The sequence below is a fragment of the Talpa occidentalis genome, unplaced genomic scaffold (genome assembly GCF_014898055.3).
Source record: "Talpa occidentalis isolate TD23 unplaced genomic scaffold, MPIMG_talOcc4v2.1 talOcc4.12, whole genome shotgun sequence".
Lineage (NCBI taxonomy): Eukaryota > Metazoa > Chordata > Mammalia > Eulipotyphla > Talpidae > Talpa > Talpa occidentalis.
The window spans coordinates 79154208-79176965 of NW_023601212.1; the positions used below are offsets into that span (position 1 = coordinate 79154208).

The following is a 22758-nucleotide window of genomic DNA, read 5'->3' on the forward strand; positions in this document are numbered from 1 at the left end:
GAAACAAGGAGGGAAGGAATAATCTGTCCACAAAGGAGAGCTGGGCCAGCTGTGCATGCGCACGGGTGTCCACATCTTCTGTACATCCACCTGCAAGAATGAAGCTGGATTCCTACCTCACACTGTGTGTAAAACTCAACTCAAGATGGTTGGAAAAACCATGTAAGAGCTAACATTGTAAAATGCTCAGAATACAGAGGAATAAGTTGTTATCACCTTAGGTTTGACAATGGTTTTTTGTATATTTCTCCAAAATCATAAGCAAAAAAGGGAAAACTAGATAAATTGGACCTATTACATATGTTCCCTTGAAATTCATATATTGAAATCCTAACCCCCAAGTGTTGGTTATTAGGTGGGGATTTTGGGGATGATTAGGTCAAGAGGGTGGAGCCCTCATGAATGGGATTAGTCCCCGTAGAAGAACAGACATGAGTGCTGGCTTCCTCTCTCTGCCCTCTGCATGAGAGGATATAGTTGGAGAACAGCTGTGTACAAACCAGGTAGCAAGTCTTCAAGAGACTCTAGATCTACTGATGCCTTCATCTTGGAATTCCCAGCCTCAGAACCATGAGAAATAAATGTTTGTTTAAGCTTACCTAACCTATGAAATTTGTTATAGTTAAAAACATTTGTGAGCCTCCACGATGGTACAGCGGATTGAGCACAGCACTGTGAAGCTATCCGCAGCCTCTGCAGTGCAGGTTCGATTCCCGGCCAGCCAGGGAATTACCCATGTAGTGTGGCAGACGTCTCCTGTCTCGCCTGCTGCTCCCCTCAGCAGTGTTTTCGGTCCATCTGCTTGTTCTGCTCCCTGCTCTGTCTCTGGTAAATCCTCTCACCCTCCCGCGCCTCTGGCCTGTTCCCCAGTTCTTGTGTAAATAAATAAATAAATCTTTTTTTTAAAAAACAAACATTTGTTATCAAAGGACACCATCAAGAAAGTGAGAAAGACAACCCACATCATGAGGAAAATGTTTGCCAGTTATATATCTAATAAAGATGTCATGTCTAGAGTAAAGAAAGAACTCTTGTAGTTCAACAAGGACAAAACAACTCAATTAAAAATAAGCAAAGGACTTGAACTAATATTTTTCCAAAAAGATATTCAACTAGCCAACAAGCACCTGAGAGTTTCCCAACATCATTTGTTTTTAGGAAAATGTAAATCAAATGCAAATCTAAACCACAGTGAGATACCACTTCATACTCACCAGAATGACTATTTAAAATAAAAACAGAAAGTTGCTAGTATTGGTGAGGATGTGGAAAAATTGGAATATTCGTCCATTACTGATGGAAATACAAAGTGGTACATTTGCTGTAGAAAACAGTTTGGCATTTCTCGGAACATAAAGCATAGAATGAATCATATGACCCATCAATTCCACTTTTTGTTACATATCCAAGAGCACTAAAACAGGTACTCAAATAATTTGTACATGAATGTAGCATTATTTTAATAGCCATGGGAACAATACAAATTCCATCACCTGATGAATGGATAAACAAAGATATAATCATACTGTGGAATATTATTCAACCATAGAAAAGAATGAAGGACAGATGCATGCTGCAACGTGGATGAACCTTGAACACATTATGCCAGACATAAAGAACCACTTATTATATGAGTCATTTTTATGAAGTGTCTGTAATCAGCAAATTCATAGACAGAAAGTCCATTAGTGGTTACCAGGAATTAAGCAATGGAGAATGTCTGCTTAGTGGGTACAGCGTTTCCCTTAGGAGTAATGAAAACCTGCTGGAAGTAGACAGGGATAATGATTGTACATTTTATTTTATTTTATTTTTTAAATATTTATTCATTTACACAAGAACCAAGGTACAGGCCAGATGTGCGGGAGGGTGAGAGGATTCACCAGAGACAGAGCGGGGAACAGAACAGGGAGACTGACTGAAATACACTGCTGAGGGGAGCCGCAGGTGAGACAGGAGAGGTCTGCCGTTCCATGTGGGACCCTTGCCGGCCAGCCGGGATTGAACCAGAGCTGCAGAGGCTGCGGACAGCTTCACAGAGCTGTGCTCAACCGCCTGCGCCACCAAGGGAGGCCCTGATTGTACATTTTAAATGCACTCAGTGCCACTGCACTTTACTATTTAAAATGGTTAATTTTGTGTTATGTGTATTTTACCAAACACAAAAAAAATCTTAGAGATAAATTAGATAGGGAAGAAAAAAATCTTAGAGATAAATTACCCTTCCCTCCCAGAAAAGAAATACCCAGTAATATCATTATTTATTAGGTTGTTTAAATTGTTCTAGCTTTAGCTAGGAGGGAATCCTTCGACCGGTCTCCTGGTTCTTTGGAGAGCCTCATCTTATCTTGAGCATTTTCTTAATTTGCCACACCTCAAGAGGTTTGAGCTCCTCTGAGCATTTTCCATGCCCCAGCCCTGGAATCCATTTTTTTTTTTAAGATTTATTTTTATTTATTTATGCATACAAAAACTGGGATATAGGCCAGAGGTGTGGGGTTGAGAGGATTCACCAGAGACAGAATGGGGAGCAGAACAGGCAGATTGACTGAAATACACTGCTGAGGGGAGCAGCTGGTGAGACAGGGGAAGTCTGCTATTCCATGTGGGTAGCTCCCTGGCCAGGGATTGAACTCATGTGGCTGGCAATAGCTTGATAGTGCTGAGACTTAACCCCTTGTGCCAAGAGATCTGTTTGAAGAAGCCCTGCTTTCTTCTGTTGGAGAATGGTATTTAGAAGCCAAGATCTGGATGCTAGGTGACACTGTGTACCTTTAATCTGCTTCTGCCCCAGAGAATATGAGTGGGAGGGAGAAGTAATCCAACTTTTTCTGAGTGTCTCCCACGTATCAAATGCTATGTTAACCCAAGTTTCCTTTTTGGGTACTTTTTTTTTTCCTACTTCTGGAGTTGTTGATGATGCTGATACTCCATTTGCCTAAAATTATAAAACTATAAGTGGCAGAACTGTTTTTGATGAGTTTTTTTTTAAAGAGCTATGGACTACCCCCATAGTCCCTTCAGGTCTTTTTGTGTGCTCTTCTCTGACCTTCTGTGCCTCCCTCCACCTGGAGCCTTCCCTAAACCACTTTGGTTCATGCCAGCCTCACCCAGACATGAATTGGTGCCCACCATCTGCACTGTTCATTTGGCACAGAAGTAACTGCCTGTTTTATCAGAAGGGCAGAGAACATCCCCGAAATAGTTTGTCCTTGCTTGTTCAACGTGCCTGGTGCTGGGCAGTGGGGAGCCTGGTGAAGATGGAAGAGCCCCCAAACATTCTTCCTACTACTTTTGTCTGTGGTCTTTAACATCACCATCCGTACTTCTGCAGAAAGTTTCCACAAGGGGCCTCCCCTGGTGGCGCAGCGGTTGAGCGCTGGGCTGCGAGGCTGCCCGCGGCCTCTGCAGCGCCGGTTCGATCCCCGGCTGCCAGGCGAGGGTCCCACATGGCGCGCGGACCTCTCCTGCCGCCCGCTGCTCCCCTCAGCAGTGTACTTTGTCAGTCTGCCTGCTCTGCTCTCCCCTCTGGCTCTGGTGAGTTCTCTCACCCTCCCGTGCTTCTGACTGTACCCAGTGCTTGTATAAATAAATAAATAAATCTTTAAAAAAAAAAAAGAAAGTTTCCACAGGCATTGTTTGCACAAAAGCCAACCAAGTGAGGCTCACTAACTTGCTCATTAAAGTATCGGTAAAGCCATTACCCAAGTTTGGTTCTTTGAACTCCCACACACTTCACTGTAGTTTTTCTACTAAAACTGTTTTGTGATCCAAGAGACTGGAGAAATTTTTTAAATGAGATTATTTTGCTTCTTTCAATGTTATGGCCCCTTCTCTGTGAAACCTCGTCTCGTTTAGAACAGTCATGATTATAGCTAATTTCACATGTTACTTTTGGAAAGTCACCACGATTTCCTTCTATATGACTGAAATGGAGGCATTCCAGAGTCAACCGATGATGAACAAGTAGTGTGTCCTCTCTTTAAGAGCACAAGGATGGGGCCATTTGAAAATTTGACATAATGCTGTAATGGTGATGGAATCCCTAAAGAGCAGATGGGTTTTGTTTTCCTACTCATACGGGTTGGAACAAGAACAGGCTTGAGTACCAGAGCAAAGCACAAAGTACAAGTACAAGAGCAAAGAGGTGAGTTCTGATAAAAGTGCCACTGTTTTTCCATGTGGCCAGTGGGGGGTTGCAAAGACTGCATTAACATTGTCTAGTGATGGCAGAAAAGTTGAGGCGGGGGGCCCTGGGCTTGCAGGAGCCCATCCTAGCCTTCATGCTCTTTGAGGCCAGAGCACTGTTCTGCCCCTGCTTGCGTCCTTTCAACCCTTCTGCACCTGCCCTTTGCCAGGTGTTGCCTCTGTCTCCCTCATGGTAGCTTCTGGGGTTTTCTGTCCCCACCTGCCCTCTGGCCTTCAGGTGAGGGACTTATATTGCACCTTCTATAGAGTGGCCTTACCTAGACATAAACTAAGCTTTCCTGTTGCAAGTCGAGGTGAGGTGAGCTGATCAAAATGGTTAAAGACTATGCCCTCAGACTCCACGAGCTCCTGTTGACCAGGGGCAATGATTGAGGAAGGGGTACTGGTGTCTCAAATTCTAGCTAAGCCTGCAGTAAGTCTCCAGCAAACCCTCTGGTAGTTGTGGTTCCTTAAAGGGCAGAATTGGACAGACTCCAAACCCTTTAAACACTCCTTTATTTTCCCTTCAGAAAAGTTGGGTTTGTCCAGCTCATGTTTCTCTAAACTTTTAAGGAAATCTAGGAGCTTCGGGGAGTCACCTAGACTGACTTCCAGGGGCGGAAACTGAAGCCTGCTACTTCTCCCTACATCCTCCCAGTGTGAGCACACCCAGTTCCCTGGACCCAGAACAGAACAATAGTTTTGACATTTTTCTTTATGTGGGTCTCACAAACTCAACACATCTATTGTCTTATGTAATATTGGCAACGGACACCAAGGCTTAGAGAGATTGCATGGTGTGTGTGTGTGTGTGTGTGTGTGTGTGTAAATGCCATGACATTAGGAGTTTAAACATCTGCTCGGTTTCAGATATGCATCGTGTGTAAATGACCATTGAATTGTACTTCCAAGGACTCTGATGCTTCCTTCCGGTGTCTCCCACCATCCTGTCTTCACCGTCTCCCTCCAGCAGTCACAGGCAGCAGGCTCAGGGGACTCAGGGGTCGTCAGCCATGACCTATCAGGTGTAGAGAACCTGTGTCCCCCCCAGGCTGTGATCTTCAGCTTGGTGTGCAGTTCAAGCATGGCCAGCAGCTCCCCTGGCCAGAACCTCATACCGCTGAGGGCCTTACTTCCTGGGAATGTTTCCGTGACTGAGACCTACTGGGCCACGCATCCACTCAGGGCTCTTCTCTTGGCCCACCCTCTGGGACTCGGTATCCTGTCCTCCCTGGAGTACTTATTGATTCTTGTATTGAGAGTTTTGACTTGTTTTCCCTCAAGCTTCTGTGAGCACAGAGCTTTGTGCAGCTACTGCGTTCTTTCCAGACTTGCAGTGTGTTGTGTAGCAGAGGGAAAGCTGCAGAGAAATGTTGACAATAAATCGCTGTTTGGAAAATAGTTTGACAGCAAGTCAAGAGCCTTAAATTTTATTCTGTTTGTCTCAGAAATATGTCAAAGATAAATTCGGAAACTCTTTTAAGGAAGTAATAGAGATAAGCAAAGACTTGTCTTGAAAAGATACCTGTCACCATATTTATCATGGCATGATTTATAGCCAGAAAAGCCAGAAACTACTCTGTATCCAAGACTGGCCTAACATTTGGGAATTTGTAGTCAATTTTAATCAATGGATTAAATCCATTTTAATCAATCAGTTTTAATCAATCACAATTTTAATCAATGGAGAAAGCAGGGCAAAATTATATGTAGTATAAAGGCAAAGTTGTTTAAATGTGTAATTTAATATATATAATTTAAATAATATATAAAGGTGTTAAATTATATAAAATTAATAAATATATTTTATAATATGCACATAAAAGTAGGAAAAATAAAACAAATAGTGTTTGAGTTATGTTTTTAAATTTAACATATTTTCTTCAATAGATATATTTTTAACTTTTTGAAATAATTTCATATTTACAGAAAAATTGTAAAATTAATACAAAGAATACTTTATCATTTACTTTCTTCCCTCTTTAATGTGTTTTTTTCCTGTTGCATTTGAGAATAAATTGCAGCTAATGGTACTCATTTTTTTTTAAGATTTATTTACTTATGCATACAAGAACTGGGGTGTAAGCCAGAAGTGCAAGGGGGTGAGAGGATTCACCAGAGAGAGTGGGGAGCAGAACAGGCAGATCTACTGAAATACACTGCTGAGGGGAGCAGCAGGTAAGACAGGAGAGGTCTGCCTCACCATGTGGGTCGGCTCCCTGGCCTGCTGGGGATTGAACTCGTGCTGCAGTGGCTTGTGACAGCTTGATAACACTGTGTTTTTAACCCCTGTGCCACCAGGGAGGACCTAATGGTACTCATTTACCTCAAAATACTTCAGTGTTTATTTTTTAAAATTTCAGAACATTTTCTTAAGTAACCATAGTACAATAATTAACATCAGGAAATTAGCCCTGATGTAGCACATTATCTAGTCATATTTTGCCACTAATGCCTTTATTTGCAGAAGATTACTTATTGCAGTTAGATTACCTCTACCTCTACACTAAGCATTGTTTAGTTTCTTTTGATCTGAAGCAGTTTCTCAGCCTATTTTTATCTTTATGACTTTGATATTTTTCCAGAAGTCAGGCCACTTATTTCTCTGTAGAACGTCTCTCAGTTTGGACTTGTCGAATGGTTCCCTCACAATAGAATTCAGATTATGTGTTTGGCAGAATGCCACAGACAGGGTATTGTGTCACAGAGCACCATATTAAACGGCAGTTGATGTCATTTTGTCTCAGTGTTGGAGCTGTTCACGTTGACCTGGTTCTAGTGGTGTTGGCCAGGGCTCCCCTGTAGGGTTCTGCGTTTCCTGTACAATCTAAACATGTCATCAAGCTTTCACCCTCGAGTTTTAGCATGGTTCTTGTCTGAAGCAGTTGCTACTGCGGTGGCTGCCAGTTGACAATTATCTAAGTCCTTTATTCCTTCTCCCTTCATTAGTTGGCATTCCACTATGAGGAAAAACCCTCCCTGCTCACCCACGTTTTTACTCACTTGTGTGTTTGTGTCAGTGTTGACGCACAGATTATTCTTTTATCCCATGGGTCTTAATCTGTCACTAGTGGTATTTATCTTGATATTTAAGTTGTTCCATATTTGCCTAGTGGGAGCCTCCTCTGTCCTTTTGCTAATTCTCCGCCAGTCTTTGGCCCTTCCTGACTCTTTAGTGATCCAGGCTCACCCACTCCTTTTCCTGCCCCAGTTCCAGAGTCAGCCATTCCTCCAAGGAGCTCTGGCTCCTTTTATGGAAAAATGGTGTTTCATAACCAAGATCTGGGTAAGATCTTGGGGTCTGCACTGGGATATCATTACTTTTAGGTCCTCTCTACAGACAAAACTAGGAATATACATAAACACATGTTTCTATGTCTATCTTTATTAAAAACCATGTGAAACCATGTGATAAAAACCAGTTTCAGTCCAGTACCACAGCTTTCACTACCTGTTCTCTCCTCCCATATTTGTAGCTCCCTTCCTCAGTGGTAAGAAAGCCAGCTCCCATGTGTGTATTCTTAATTTCAGAAGTAACACATAAGTAACAGCCATTTCATCATAAAAGGGCAAAGCAAAGTTTCCTTTAGATATCCACCACCCCGATAATAGGCTAGAAGAAATCTTATTACATTGCTCATATCTTCCTGGATCACTTTTCTAGAAAAATACATTAATGACCTCAGGATGAAAATATAATTATGTTATTTGATATGTTTTGGTAACCTTTCAGTTCGGGTACCATTAGTTCCATGAATTTGATCAGATCCAGAGTCTGTAAGTGCTTCATGGCTTTCCAGTGTTTGGAAGTGACATCAAGTGTGCAGGATGCTGGCACCAGCTGTCCTGCAGCCGAGGCCCCTGGGCCCTGTGCAGGTGCAGCCACAGGGGAGTCTCCCCATCCATTTTCTGAAAGGACTTGTGTAGAATTGGTATTACTTCTTCGGAATTTGCTGGGATTCATGAGTGAGCCTGTCTTAACCCGTCTTCTCCTGGAGCTCACCTTTTTTTTTAAAAGATTGATTGATTGATTGATTTATACAAGCACTGGGTACAGTCAGAAGCGCGGGAGGGTGAGAGAATTCACCAGAGCCAGAATGGGGAGCAGAGCAAGCAGACTGATGATACACTGCTGAGGGGAGCAGCGGGCGGCAGGAGAGGTCTGCACACCATGTGGGACCCTTGCCTGGCGGCGGGGGATCGAACCCTCACTGCAGAGGCTGCAGGCAGCTTCGCAGCCCAGCACTCAACCGCTGTACCACCGGGGAGGCCCTAGATTTATTTATTTATTTATACAAGCACTGGGTACAGTCAGAAGCGTGGGAGGGTGAAAGAATTCACCAGAGCCAGAGCCGAGAGCAGAACAGGCAGACTGACTGAAATACACTGCTGAGGGGAGCAGCGGGCAACAGGAGAGGTCTGCGCGCCATGTGGGACCCTCGCCTGGTGGCTGGGGATCCAACAGGCGCTGCAGAGGCTGCGGGCAGCTTCTCAACCCAGTGCTCAACCGCTGCGCCACCAGGGAGGCCCTCTTTTTATTTTTTTTAAGAGAAAAGCTTTTTGTCTAAAGATGCTTTAGTTAATATTATTTCAGGAAGAAATCAGAATGGACTTGAGAAACAGAGACACATTTTAATTCAAGCTCCACCACTTAGCAGCTAGCTGTGTGGTCTTAGGCAAATCATTTGAGCTTTGATCTCATCATTGAGGAGACAGTAGTGACTTCCCTGTGATGCAGCTGAGACATTAACATATCACTAAGGTGCCTGGCCCAGTGCAGGCTACTAATGGGCTGCCACTGCCACTATTATTAGCAGAGTGAGAAGTTGGGAACCACCCTGCTAAAATAGCCCATCTATAGAGTGATCCCCCATTTCTGTGCATCAGGCCACTCACTTCTTCCTCTCTGTCCCCCCAGCACTTTTTTAAACCACTGATTTTATAGCATTTCTCACATTTCACTGTAGTACTTTCTATTTTCTTAATCAGATTGTGAACTTCTACACAGCAGTCATGTTTTCCCCATTTTTCCCTCCTTCATACTTGCATGTCTGTCTGTCTGTTTGTCTATTGATCTATCATCAAACATTTTGATAAATGAAGAATAAGGGATTAAGTAAACATTGGCTCACAAATAGACTTTAGACAGCCAAAGAAAATAACATGATAGGGCCTCCCCTGGTGGCGCAGTGGTTGAGCACTAGGCTGTGAAGCTGCCCGCAGCCTCTGCAATGCCAGTTCAATCCCTGGTCCTCGGCGAGGGTCCCACATGGCGCGCAGACCTCTCCTGCCGTGCCCGCTGCTCCCCTCAGCAGTGTATTTCGTCGGTCTGCCTGTTCTGTTCCCCGCTCTGGCTCTGGTGAATTCTCTCACCCTCCTGCACATCTGGCCTGTATCCAGTACTAATATAAATGAATAAATAAATCTTTAAAAAAAAAAAAAAAGAAAGAAAATAACATGATAGGGCCTCCCTGGTGGTGCAGTGGGTTGAGTGCAGTGCTGTGAAGCTGTCCACACCCTCTGCAGTGCTGGTTCGATTCCCGACCGGCCACAGAGATACCCACACGGCGCAGCAGACCTCTCCTGTCTTGCCCACTGCTCCCTTCAGCAGTGCTTTCGGTCGTCTGCCTGTTCTGCTCCTGCTTTGTCTCTGGTGAATCCTCTCAACCTCCCACGCCTCTGGCCTGTACCCCAGCTATTATATAAATAAATAAAATCTTAAAAAAAAAAAGAAAATAACATGATAAAGGGTCCTCATTAAGTATTTTACAAAATAGAACACATTTCACTACATTTTTTTGAATATATGTATATATATGTGTGTAATAAATTTATGTATGAAAAAGATGAAGGAAACCTCTAGAGAGAAAATGGCTGTGTGGGTGGTCAGCTCTGTCTGAGCAGGCTGAGACTAGGGTAGGAGGGGGTGAGTCCTTATCTCTGGAGGCTGTGCAGGCAGAGGCTGGAATTACTGCTTGTTATTGAGGTGCCTGGGCTGGGGATGGGATGGGGGAAGCGTCAAGAACCCTCCTTCTTGAAACCAGAAGGTCGCCGAGTCACAGTGCAGATGTAATAATGGTGTGCCCATTTCCTCCTGAACATGCTCCTGTTAAAATGAAAAGCCTGGCTCTGTCTGAAGCACAGGCTGTTCTTGAGCCAGTTTTTTAATGGAAAGATTTCTGTGTCCCCTTCTTTCCTACTTGCAGAGCCCTGCTTTGTCTAATCCTCTTCCCTGAGTCCCTAGACTATGCTGCGGGACCACCTGTCACCCTTTCCATCACCTGCATTCATGTTCATAGCTTTTGTTTAACATGAATTAGAACTCTGTGTGTGTGTGTGTGTGTGTGTGTGTGTGTGTTTCACAAGGTTCAGTGAAAGAGATCTAGGACTCAGGCCAGAGACTTGGTTTTCTTCCTGTCACTGTAACCTATCAGCTAGTAGAGTTTAATGAACATCTGTTTGCATCCCAGACCCTTTAGCTGCAGGCACCCTCTTTATCATTAAGCCCAGATCACCCAGTCTTCTGTTGACACATCTCCAGTGATGGGGAGCCATGCCTCTCAACTGCCCATTCTCTTTTTCAGACTTCTTACACAGAAAGTTCTTCTTGGACAGTGTAACTCTGTTCTCCAGCCAGGCCCCATTTTTCCACTCAGGGATCTCTCCCTTCTGTTCTCTAACTATCCAGAGGCTGTTTCTAAATTATCTGTTGTTTAGGGTATCCCCTCAAATTCCTTTCTTGTTTCTCTTGTCACATCATTTGGGGACAGCTCCATCCTGGAGACTCCTTCTGATTAGGATCCTGTTTGTCTTTGATGCTAAGTGTGGATGGAGCCCATTTGCAACTCTGCCATGGGCCTTGACTGCACATTCACTTTTTGGAGGCCTTGGCCCATCCCATTCCCATCTCCTGTAAACAGCGAATAATAGTCCGTGCTTGCGGGCTTGCTGTGTGGACATACCACATGAGCCATAATATGCCCTGGGGATGGGGGTTGGGGTGGGGTTCTGATCGCTTTCTGGGTTCTTATCAGACTGTCATCCCTTATTGCTGCTGATGCCCTAGAAACAGAAGCAGATTTCATAACTGGTCTGCCCCAAACTTGAGTAAACTAAAGCAAGTCCTCTGACTTCATGTGTTCTCTTTTCCATATTTGTGCTCAGAATTAATTGAAGCCAATAGGTTATCAGGACCAGTGTCAGTTCCTGTACAGTATCTTAAGCCCATAAATCATTCTGTGTTAAATTTAATTATGTTGCTAAGCTATATACACAAAATATCAAGGGCTTAGGGGAGCTATGGATTCTGGTCAGGGGTCTGAGTTCCCATGAGGCTGATCCGAACAAACCCGTGGTTCTGCATGAGCAGCTGCAGTTGCAGTGCTCAGCCCCTGTAGGGCTTTGTCAGCTCAATTTCTGCTGAGTGATGTGAACTCTTCCGTCTACTTTTGTCCAAGTCATACTTTCACAAATCTACTTTTCCTGTCTGCCTTCCTCTTTCACATCATTGCATCAGGCACAGTGCCAGTCATGTGTCTCCAGATCATACCCATCATGGGGGCACTTGGCCATCTGCTCTGGAACATTGGCTTGAGTGTATTCTAGTCTATGACCACGGAGCTTGGTCAGAGCTCCATGCTGTTGATATTGCAGGCACAGCCATAGTTCTAGTCATGCTATATCCTTGCCCTGTCATCACTGGCTGCCCACGGCCCAAAGATCTTTGACACATAGAGGACTTCTAGGCCCTTTACACACTGGTCTCAGTCCATTGTAAAAAGCTCACCTCCTGCTTGACATCCTTCCACCCACACATACAAACACATCCTTTTGTACATGCTCGAGTCACAGCAAATTCTGTAGCTACTGCTCTTTCATGGTGTAGGCCATAGTACTTGCTTCCTGTGTCTGGAACTTCTCTTATTTCCCTTATCTGACTGGTCATTTTTCACAGCCCAGTTCAGACTTTGGCCTCTGGGTGCCCCTTCTTTAATTGTTTTAGGTCATCTTACCTCCTTCAGACATCAAATTTCTGCATACCTGGCCTCCCTATGGCATTGTAACTGTTAAGGTGTGCCTGCTAATACAGCACAACATTGAGGTGGCGCCCTCTACTCCTCTCCAGCATGGTAGCCAAGGAGACCTGATAAAAAAGAAGGTTTAAATAAGACTCAGAGAGCTGCAACATAGTACCTAAAGTCTCCAGGATACAGTTAAAAAAAAAAAAATCACTTGCAATACTAAGTCTGAGAAAATCTGGAATTGACTGAGAAAAGACCGTCAATGACACCAATATCAAGATGACACAGTTGCTGGAAATCATTGTGTCCATACATGATTGAAAGAAGAGCACACCAGACATCTTAGAATTGAAACATACAATAAGAAAAAATAAAAACTCAGCGAATGGCTCCATAGTCAAATGGAGAAAACAAAGGAACTCACCAGTGAACTTGAAGGTAGAATAGTAGAAATTGACGAATCCAAACAAAGAGAAACTGAGCTAAAGAAAACCTAAAGATGAGTGTCAGGTACGCAGGGCTAATAAGAAAATACATTTATGTCATCATAGTCTCAGAAGAGAGACTGTAGTGCTGAGAAAGTATTTGTAGAAATAATGGCTTAGAAATCCTCAAACCTATGATTCAAGAAGCTGAGCTATTCCTAAATAGGATAAATCCAAAGAAATCCATACCAGCTGGAGTGGAATGTACCAGTTGCTCTTTTGGGCACCTGTCTTTAGCAGGCCGCCTTGGAAAGCCCCGTTCCCTGAGCATATCTTGATCTCTAAAGGATGAGTTATTGGGCAAGAGTAGGCTTTGTTTCCTTGGGGCTTTTCCCTTATCTCAAAGCCACTAAACCTTAGTAGAGGTTGGTGATCCTGTGCATTCCTTGTTCCCACTGCACTGGGGAATGGATGCTAGATCCTTATCTGGTGATTGCACGCTGGAGTTTGCTGGCTGGCTGGCTGCCTTCCTGTGCCACTCACTACAATGTCAGCACCGAGTTAGTTGCTGGCTTTTGTTTACTGATTTTAGAAGTTGTATATGGTAAAAGCAAGGCCACAAATACCTACTGGAAGATGACACTACACTCCAGTATTATAAAACAGTCAAATGGGGAAAGAGCCCTTCTTTTCTTGCCTGGTTTGCCCTTTCAGATGCTGGAGAGTCTCCTGCCATTGGCCCTGGCCTTGGCCAGTCATTTGTCCACCCTGCGGTGTGCTAGGCTGTCTGCAGACTATAGCACCTGGATCGGAGTTGCTGCCCTCAGCCCAGAAGGAACTCCCCAGTGCTGAAATTCAGAAGGAATGATGTCAAACTTTTTCTTTCTCTCCTTTCTCTTTCTTCTTCCTTTCTTCCTCCCTCCCTTCTTTTGTATCTCCTTCCCTCCCTCCTTCTTCTCTCCCTTCTTTCCTGCCTCCCTCCCTCCCTTCCTCCCAACCCCCTTTTCAATATATGTTATCTTTTACAATGAAAATGAAAATTCTTTTTTTTTTTAAGATTTATTTTTATTTATACAAGAACCGGGGTACAGGCCAGATGTGCGGGAGGGTGAGAGGACTCACCAGAGACAGAGCGGGGAACAGAACAGGCAGACTGACTGAAACACACTGTTGAGGGGAGCAGCGGGCGAGACAGGAGAGGTCTGCTCGCCATGTGGGTTGCTCCGAGGCCAGCGGGGATGGAACTGGCACTGCAGAGGCTGCGGACAGCTTCACAGCGCTGCGCTCAACCACCTGCGCCACCAGGAAGGCCCAAAAATGAAAATTCTTATGTGCAGATCTAATTTGTAATAAAAGGTCAAATCTGATCTACTCTGTTTGGGGTGGGGTGAATTTATTTGGCTGCTGTATTTGATGTACCCCATTTTCTGAGTCTAATTTTACAGGTGAGGACATCAAATCCTTTTGCCAGGAAGGGATTTGCCCAGATTCCCAGCCAGCTGGTGGCAGGACTGTGGCAAGAACCTGGTGTAGTTAAGAAGTTGCTCTTTATATTTTCTCATGTCCATTTCACTTTTTTAGGGTTTATTTGTTGCTGACAAGTGTTGCTTTTGGCCCCATGCGCTCTTCATTGTCTGATGTTCTTCCTTTCCACTCAACGTGAAAAAATGAAATGACTCACAGACTTAAACATCCTTCCAGGACAGAAAGGGCTCGACAAGTCTCCTTGGAGTGCTGGTGGGGACCTAGACTTTCTCGGTCACTTTCCTGTGCCTGAAACAGAGGATAGTCGTCAGTATGTCCAGATTGTTCCCACCAAAGCATTTCAGACGGCAGAGCAGAGTGGCTGCGTGTCCGAGCTCTTGATTCACAGACTGTGCCAGGATTCCTCAGGGTCTGCTGCAGACTCCCAGAGGTGCTGAGTTTTCCGCAGTGAAAGCCCACATCTGCTGAATTCTGTGTGAATGATTAGCTTGGAATGGTTCACAGATTCAACAGTATATTTTCTACATTGATCTACTTTTGATAACTTTGTGTCTTTGCAAAGCCTGGTTTTCGATGGAACCTAACTACTTCAGAAATGAAATTATTAGGTCTTTCTTTTGACCTCAAGATATTATGTAGGTTTCACTGAGCTTCCAGGAGCTCAATGGCCAACAAAGATTGTAAACCTCTGTTGTACACAATTGCTGAATGGGTACACTGCCAGCCCCAAATTTCCTTTACTTTTTTAAAAAGATTTATTTATTTATGCATACAAGAACTGAGGTACAGGCCAGAGGTGTGGGGGGTGAGAGGATTTACCAGAGACAGAATGGGGAACAGAACAGGCAGATTGACTGAAATACACTGCTGAAGGCGAGTCAGGAAAGGTCTGCTGCGCCATGTGGGTTGCTCCCTGGCTGGGGATCGAACTCGTGCTGCAGTGGCTGCAGGTAGCTTCATAGGTGGTGTCTTAACCCCTTGGGCCACCAGGGAGGCCCCCCAAATTTCTTTTAAATCTGCATGCTTCATGTTCATTTTACATCCTCTGTGTCATACATTCATTTATTCCCTTCACTCACTCATGGGTCATTACTGAGCACCAGGTCGTGTGACCAATGGAGGTGACGGTCGTGCTGAGGTCTGAAGACTAAGTAGGAAGCAGCTAGAGGGAGGGCATCACAGGCATGCGGCAGAGGTCCTGGCTCGGGGATACAGGGGTGCAAGCTGCAGAGGTGGGTGCTGTTCGTGTGCAGTCAGTGGGGAACAGTGATTTTAGAGAGGTCATTGTAATAGTTCAGCAGCTTATTCCCAGCTCCAGCCCCCAGGCACGCTGCTCATACCCTAGCGTGAGAGGCGTAGAGAGAGGCTTTTTCCTCCCAGCTTGACTTCCTTCTCGCCAACCTGCCAGTCCTTCCTTTACCATCATGTGCCAGATACAGAGTTACCTAAGACACTGTCCTTCCTCAGGGAGCTCCCAGCAGAGCAGGGGAGACATGTGTGCCACAAGTCTTCCTGTTCAGACATATGGGTACTGAACACAGCCCTCCCCTGGGAAGCAGGAGCCTTCCAATTCCCCACTGTAGTTTGAGACCTGGCATTAAATGATCACCAGAGTCTTCCATCGCTCCTCTTAGCTCTTACCTGTCTAAAGATTTGTGCCTCAGACTCAAAGCTGCTGGGGATAGTCTCAATTCTTTTGAGACCCCATCTCTGAGTGCTGGATGTATCCACTGTGATGGTGGGAGCTCAAGGCCCCCTGATCCCCACCCCTGCAGCACTTGGGCATTTCTGCCATGGTGCGGGAACTTAAGGAGGGAGGCCTGAGATGCTGAAGGAAGCTGTAATTAAGGTGTTGGAGGCAGTGCAGGCGTGAAGAAGAGTGAACATCGCCTCCCAAACACCTAATGATGTGTACGCATTGTGCTTCTCTGATGATCTAGCCGGTCTATAGTCGTATGCCAGGCAAACCAAGCCAGGTCTCTACACAGTATTCATTCACCACGTTGATAACTAACTAACATGTTTATTATCTACCAGGCTGTGAACAAAGTCCCTGCCTTTGTGGGCCAACCCTGCAATCAAGGAGATAGCCAAGTGGAGGGATGGTGGGTGTCGTGTAATGTCAGATACTGATCAGCTCTGTGAGGGGAGGAAGAGTGGCCAGATAGCTAAATGCCATAGTGAGGCCAGTCTCCACATGGTAACATCTGAGCAGGCTTGAATCAAGCAAGGGAGAGAACCCTGCAGATAACTCGAACAGAACTAGAAAGTCCAGATAACAGCATTAATATGCAAGGGCCCTGCAGCAGGCCTGGAGGCTTGCGGAGTAGCAAGGAGGCCAGTGTGACTGGGAGGTGTGAGGACAACAAACAGGAGTGGTGTCCAGGGGCCTCATCACATGGGGTTTACTGGCCAGGTGAGGACTTGATTCAGTACTGATTGTGACGTGAAATCATCTGAGGGTTTTGATTAGGGAGAGATCTTATCTGATGACTCTGGCTGCTGTGTGAAGGATCACCCTGAGGAGTCTACGCAAATGGTGTGGGTGTTGGAGGGAATGGGAGAGCGCAGATGCCAATGTGCGGATTACCTTGCTCTCCAGCACACCAGGGCTTTGGAAACTGCCTGCAGGTGGAAACCACCCTCTGAGTTGTGCAATGTGTCAAGAAACAGCCCTGTAACCTCGTGGGCACTGGTTTCCCCTGTGGCAAAGTAAGGGAGAAGGTTGGTGGAATGCGGGCCTGGTGTCCAGTGACCGGCTCTGCTAGGGACACTGGTGTATCCGCATGTCTCTGCCCTGACCAGAGCCCCAGCAGGTTCCAGCTGGGCTCCCCGTGTCTGCCCCATCACGATTCAGTGGGACAGGTCCTTCCAGAATCCATCACAGCTGTGTGACAGAAGGCTTGTGGGTGTGACAGACAACACTGACAGGGTTGAATAGAAAGACATGACTCACATTGAATAAACATTAAATGTGTTGATAAGTTAATACTTAAATATAAACAGTCCTCTCTGTGGGCACTAGATTTAAATTTGTCCTTTTATGTCACATGTCAGTTCAGACCAGCCAATGAGAAACATGAAGACCCCCAGCTTGAGGGCATGTGTGCAACAGGTTGCAGAGCAGCAGGTCCCATGCCCTGAGACCTCAGATGCCTGGGTGCGCGCTGCCGACTGCTCTGTGTTTTCCTGGAGGCTGTGACAGGCAGCGGAAGTGGGATGGGGAGCAACCTGCCATTGCCTGGTAGCTGAGATATGACTAAGGCGTTCTTGAGCCCCAGCTGTGGTGAAAGCAGGCCACTTGGTAATAGCAGTGATTGCAAAATGGAATGATGGAGATTTGGGAGCTGAACTCAGCCTCTCTCTGACTGGCAGAAATGGATTGCTTTGGCCTTTGTTGACTCATCTCACGTCTGCCTACCTGCCAGGTTTCAAAGATGGAGGGACCAGCTGAGTAACTTTCAGAGGAGTGAACTAAGTCAGTGTGTTGGAGGTCCCCAAGACCACCCTCTGGTTCAGTGATTCACCAGGACTCACAGACCTGAAAAAAATCTGTTTCACTTCTAGTTATGGTTTATTGCAAAGGAATACAGGTAAAATCAGCACAGGAAAAGGCTCCATAAGGTTGATGAAACCAGATGCAAGTTTCCAATTGTCTCCTCACAGCACTGTCAATGCTCAATTCTCCTGGCAACCTTGTGTGGCAACTAATGTGAAGTGTTGCCAGCTGGCAATGCTGTGGCATCCAAAGTTTTTACAGGGTGTAGTGTAGGCATCAGGCATCCACTTACCTACTCAGTCTCCAGCACCCCAGGGGTCAAAACTGATACATTGTGATCAGAACCCTGGGTGACCTTGTAAGTGAAAACTCTCCAAGTGTGCCAAGGTTGGTCTCAGTTATAGGGAGACATTCTTATCAGGGGGTATATTCCAAGGGCCCAGAGGTTATTTTCTACAAGCCATCCAAGGCCCAGGCCTGAAGACCTTTGCAATGTACACAGATTAGGACACAGTCAGGGGAAGAGATTGCTGTGAAGTAGCCCTTCCTCGTGTGGAACCCGCTCTCTGCTGTGTCCTTGTGGACTGCAGGATGCTCAACAGAACTGGGAGTCCACAGCTTCCGCAGACTCGCTGTGTGCAGGGCCTGGCCCAGGTCCGTCCGTAGCCTGCGCCCGCGCATTCTGGGCTGAGCTGACACCAGCAGGTCTGTTTGCTCATTTGAGTCTGGCCCCAGGTTGCAGCTGCATCCTGGGGTGGGGGCTGGGGGGTTGTGAGTCAGCAGCTCCCACCCTAGCATGCTGCTGTTGCTGCAGCCCTGGGGCGTGAGATCCAGGTGGAAGCTTTCAGGGGGCTCCCCAGCAGGCTGCCTGCTGACGTCTACCGTTTCTCTCTCCCAGCAGTTTGTGGTCCACATGGGAGACTCCATCATGGATACCACCGCGTCTGAGGCAGTGGCTGAAGAAGTGTCTCTCTTCAGCATGACAGACATGATTCTGTTTTCACTCATCGTGGGTCTCCTGACTTACTGGTTCCTCTTCAGAAAGAAAAAAGAAGAAATCCCTGAGTTCACCAAAATTCAGACAACGTAAGTGACGCTGCGCTGGCTCCCTCCTTCCCTCTGCGCCTTCAAGGGTCCCTTTAGTCAGTCCCAGCAGCGAGTCAGCAATGAGTCAGTGGGAGACTCCTTATGCAGCTGTGTCCAGTCTTGGGTTTTGCCTTCTTGGTGGCCTCTGCTTCAAATCTGCTTTCATAATCCCTTTGTTTACGCAGCATTTGAGGGGTTACATGGTGCTTTTATTTCTGTTTCTTATTTGAATTTCACAGGGACCATTCAGAATGGGAGACACCATTTTACACATGACCTGAGGCCCAAGTGTGTAAAAGGTGCTGGCCAATAGCATGTGCACAAGGGAGCCGTGGCTAGCAGTGTCAGCCTCACTCCAGGGCCATGGTCTCTCCATGTGGTAAACAGATGAATCACAGAGATGTTTGCACAGCACCACATTGCAAGGCTATTCTATTACTGCTTTTGTAATTTCCTGTCAATCCCTTTCATTACTGATAAGGAGAGAGTTGCTCTTTGGTGATGATACACCTTTATTAACTAAGACTTGCTAGTTTCTCTTTTTAAATGAAGAGAGTGGTCTCAAGCTTAGCAACGGGAAGTGATGGTATACAAGGTAACCCATTTTCCCTGCTGCTCAATATTCACTCTGAACACATTAGTGATTAGACATGTGCAAGTAGTTCTCCAGCCCTCTGGATACCTCTGGGGTGACACCATCAGATGACAGGCTCAGATCCACAAGACTGTCCTCACACCCAAGATGCCCAGCGCAAGTCCAAGTTGCCTTCTGACCAGTCGGCTATAAATCAGAGGTTCCACAGCCCCTTCCTTGGGTTTGATTCATCTTCTGGAACATCTCACAGAACCCAGGAAATCCATTCACTCATTAGGTGAGCACCTTATTGTAAAAGGATGTCACTCAGGACCACCCAGGTGGAAGAGACTCATGGTGGGGGGGGAGGGGGTGGGGGTGAGGCTTCCATTCCCTATCTTAGTATCTGCTTTCCCACGTGTTCACCCAACCTGAGGCTCCCCCAGCCCCATCCTCCTGGGCTTTAATAGAGGCTTCAGCACATGGCGCTGTTGTTGAACTGGTCAGCCACTGGTGAGCTCCGTCCCCAGCCCCTCTCCCCACCCCAGGTCAGGGATGAGGCTGAAAGTTTTAATTCTTTCCTAATGAGATTGTTTCCACTGGCAACCAGCCCTCATCCTCAGGGGCCTCTGAAAGTCATTTCATTAACATAAACCTCCAAGTATGATTGAAAGGGATTTGAATGAGTAATAGAAGACCCCTTCCTCACTGCCCTCCCTTAGGAAATTGCAAGGGGCTTAGGAGCTCTGTGCTGACATGGACCAGAGACCAGATATGTGTTTCTTACTGTAAGTCACAAAATCACACAGAGTGTCCAGCTTGGCATATGTACCACTGTTTTCTATTTTATTACTAGTTTTATTTAGCCTTCCATTAAGTTTCCTTTTAAGAAAATTTAAGGAAACAGGTAAATTAAAGAAAAATAGTAAGGAAAAAAGGTTACAGGTGGTTTTCATACCTGAAAAGTGATGATGCCCCTGACTCTGCAAGAGTGAGCTCAAACTGTTGCTGCAACCAGCTCCTTTTCTTGCACTTTCCCTGACTGTGTTACCCCAAGCTCAGGCTCCCCGGAGGCCCGTAGTCAGGTTTAAGGAGACCTACCAAAGTAGGTCCTGTCTACCTAGTCCAACACCGCCCTCAGGTGGCTCCCCAAATTCCACATGAGGCAGGCAGGTCTCTGGCTCAGAGTGTGGTTCTGCAGCCAGACCCTGCCCCTGGGCCCAGCAAGGTGAGCTTCCAGGTTCCCGTCAAATCCTAATTCCCTGTTCTAGTTTCCACAACAGTTTTCTCTCCTGGAAAAGTTAAAGTCTTCAGACATGAAAGCAGATGTGCAGGGAGTAGAGTTCTTATACCACTGAAGGGTCATCTGTTTTACACAAACACTTACTCGGTCCCACTGTCCCAGGTAGCGTGAATGAGAGAGATGGAGGCCCCGTATTCCTCAAGCTTGTCCTTCAGTGCCAGGCAGATCCTGGGCGAGGCCTTCACCCCCTCTACCTCAGTTTCCTCATCTGCGAAGTGGTGGGGCTCTGTGAGTATTAGATGAGGTTGTGTGTTGGTTGGCACCTGGCTCCGTGCTTTCCTGCGGCGGCTGCTCAGTGTTTGTGTCAGGATGTGTTTCATGCATTGTTGCCCGAAAGTTGCAAGAGCCACCAAGGCAGTGTTTACATTTAAAGAAGCTGAGCAATGAGGACACTGAGGTACATTTAAGAATGGTTTATGAAGTCACTGCACGCGTACCACCTATTCAGGACCTCTTGGCCCAGAGCCTGGCTGTATGCTAGGTCGCAGTGCGTGTCAGGGAGCTGGGATGTGGCAGGCATAGACCAGCTGCACAGACCCTGGGACTCTAAGAAAGAATGCTTCTGGGGGAGGGACAGAAATTGTGCTTTGGGGGGAGACTGGTGGCTGAGAGGACTTTGCCAGCAGAGGGCCAGAGAGAGGCCTGCAAAGTGAGCCGAGGATCAGCCTGGTCCAGCTGGAGCTGGTACAGGTGCTTTCCTGGTGTGGGGAAGTGTTTTGGGTGAAAAGTGTGGTACTTGAGATAAGCGTCCAGGTTCCAGTTTACATTGACCCTGCATTTCCTTGTCTGTAAAATGAAGGTGCCCTGGTCCCCTCCGATCCCTAGTGAGGATGTAGAGTGCCCAGAGCTATCATCAGGGGGATCACATATTGATCATTTTGCAGTCGTCCGTCACCTCTCTGGCCTTGCAAGGCAAACTTGAAATAAAACTAGACTGGGGGCAAGTAAGTTCTGAAGCACTTGTGTTTTATAGATTCTGGTTGTTTCACTTGGCCAGGATACCAAAACTATATCCTTCTTTATACCCATAAAATTGGAACTGTCTGCTGAGTGGTATCCTGCTGTCTCCCAGTCACCTTCTTGTTGCTCACCCTAGCGTGTGGTCTGCCTGCAGTGGCCGGGGCAGGCGTTCAGAGTGCTGTGATTAAGTGCGGGCCCTAAAGCGGCACGACTGAGGTCTGACCCTTGACTATTGCACATAGTAGCTCCATAGCTTTTGCCCAACTTCTTCATCTTTTTAAATCTGTGTCCTCTGTAAGTCAGGGATAACAGGACTTAATTCAGGGGGTTGAAAATTAAATAACAATCTGTAGTAGCACTCTGTGCCCGGATCACTGTGCCCGGCTCACAGGGCGTGACGAGCCCTGAAGTGGTATGTGTTGTTATTTTTATCCTTATTCGTGTCCTCCAAATAAGGCAGATGAGGAAGCAGACCCTAGTGACTGAGGAGTTTGTCCAAGGCCACCTAGCAGAGCTGGCTTTGGACCCGGACTTACACATCCCACAGCCATGTTTTGCCCACGATGTCCTTTGGATTTTGAATAAATGGTGACTTACTCACACAACAGAATCCTATGTAGCAACAACAATGAAAGGAAGACAAGTACACAGCCTCAGAGACAGCCACGGCTCATTCATTCGCATGGTCACGGGCCTGCTGCCAGCTCCTCATCTGAGCACCAGCCCAGCAGCATCAGTGAGCAGCCGAGGGTGTGTGTTGGGTTCCCATATGGACTAGTCTCTGTTCGGTGAAAGCTTCGAAGTGGGATCAGTGGGTCATGGAGGTTTGTCTCTGAGAGACACTGCTGAGTGGTTTTCCAGCGTTGCTGTGCCAGTGGAGCGTTCCAGCAACACTCATTTTTGTTGACATTTTTTATTCTAGTGGTTCTAATGGGCACATGGTGGAATGCCCATATGCATTTCTCTAGTGGCCTGTGGCCTGTTCATATGCTTATTGGCCACTTAGACATCTGTTATGAAGGTCTGTTCAAGACCGCCCATCCTTTCTAGTGGGTTATTGATCCTGTTGGTTTGTCATCTTTTTATTTTTTATGTGGATGGTAAGTCCTCACTTAGTATCAGTAGATTCTGGAAACTGACTTGAGGCAAAACAACCTATAACCAGGCTCTCAGATTATATTGTTTTGTTCACTTTTGACCGGGATTTCTTTTTTTTC

At 46.2% G+C, this 22758-nt stretch overlaps 1 protein-coding gene across 7 annotated transcripts in view; it reads left to right on the top strand.

Moving 5' to 3' along the window:
• LOC119241534 (NADPH--cytochrome P450 reductase) overlaps positions 1 to 22758 on the top strand; it is a 52441-nt gene that overhangs the window by 10494 nt on the left and 19189 nt on the right. For 3 of the 7 annotated variants that reach the window (XM_054693627.1, XM_054693624.1, XM_054693621.1), the window contains one exon: positions 18517 to 18704. In XM_054693627.1, the coding sequence (XP_054549602.1) occupies positions 18532 to 18704 (173 nt within the window). In that variant the 5' untranslated portion in view covers positions 18517 to 18531. Of the gene's footprint in view, positions 1 to 14351; positions 14372 to 18516; positions 18705 to 22758 lie in introns of those variants that run through there. The other 4 variants (XM_054693622.1, XM_054693623.1, XM_054693625.1 and 1 more) reach the window with 3 other exon arrangements.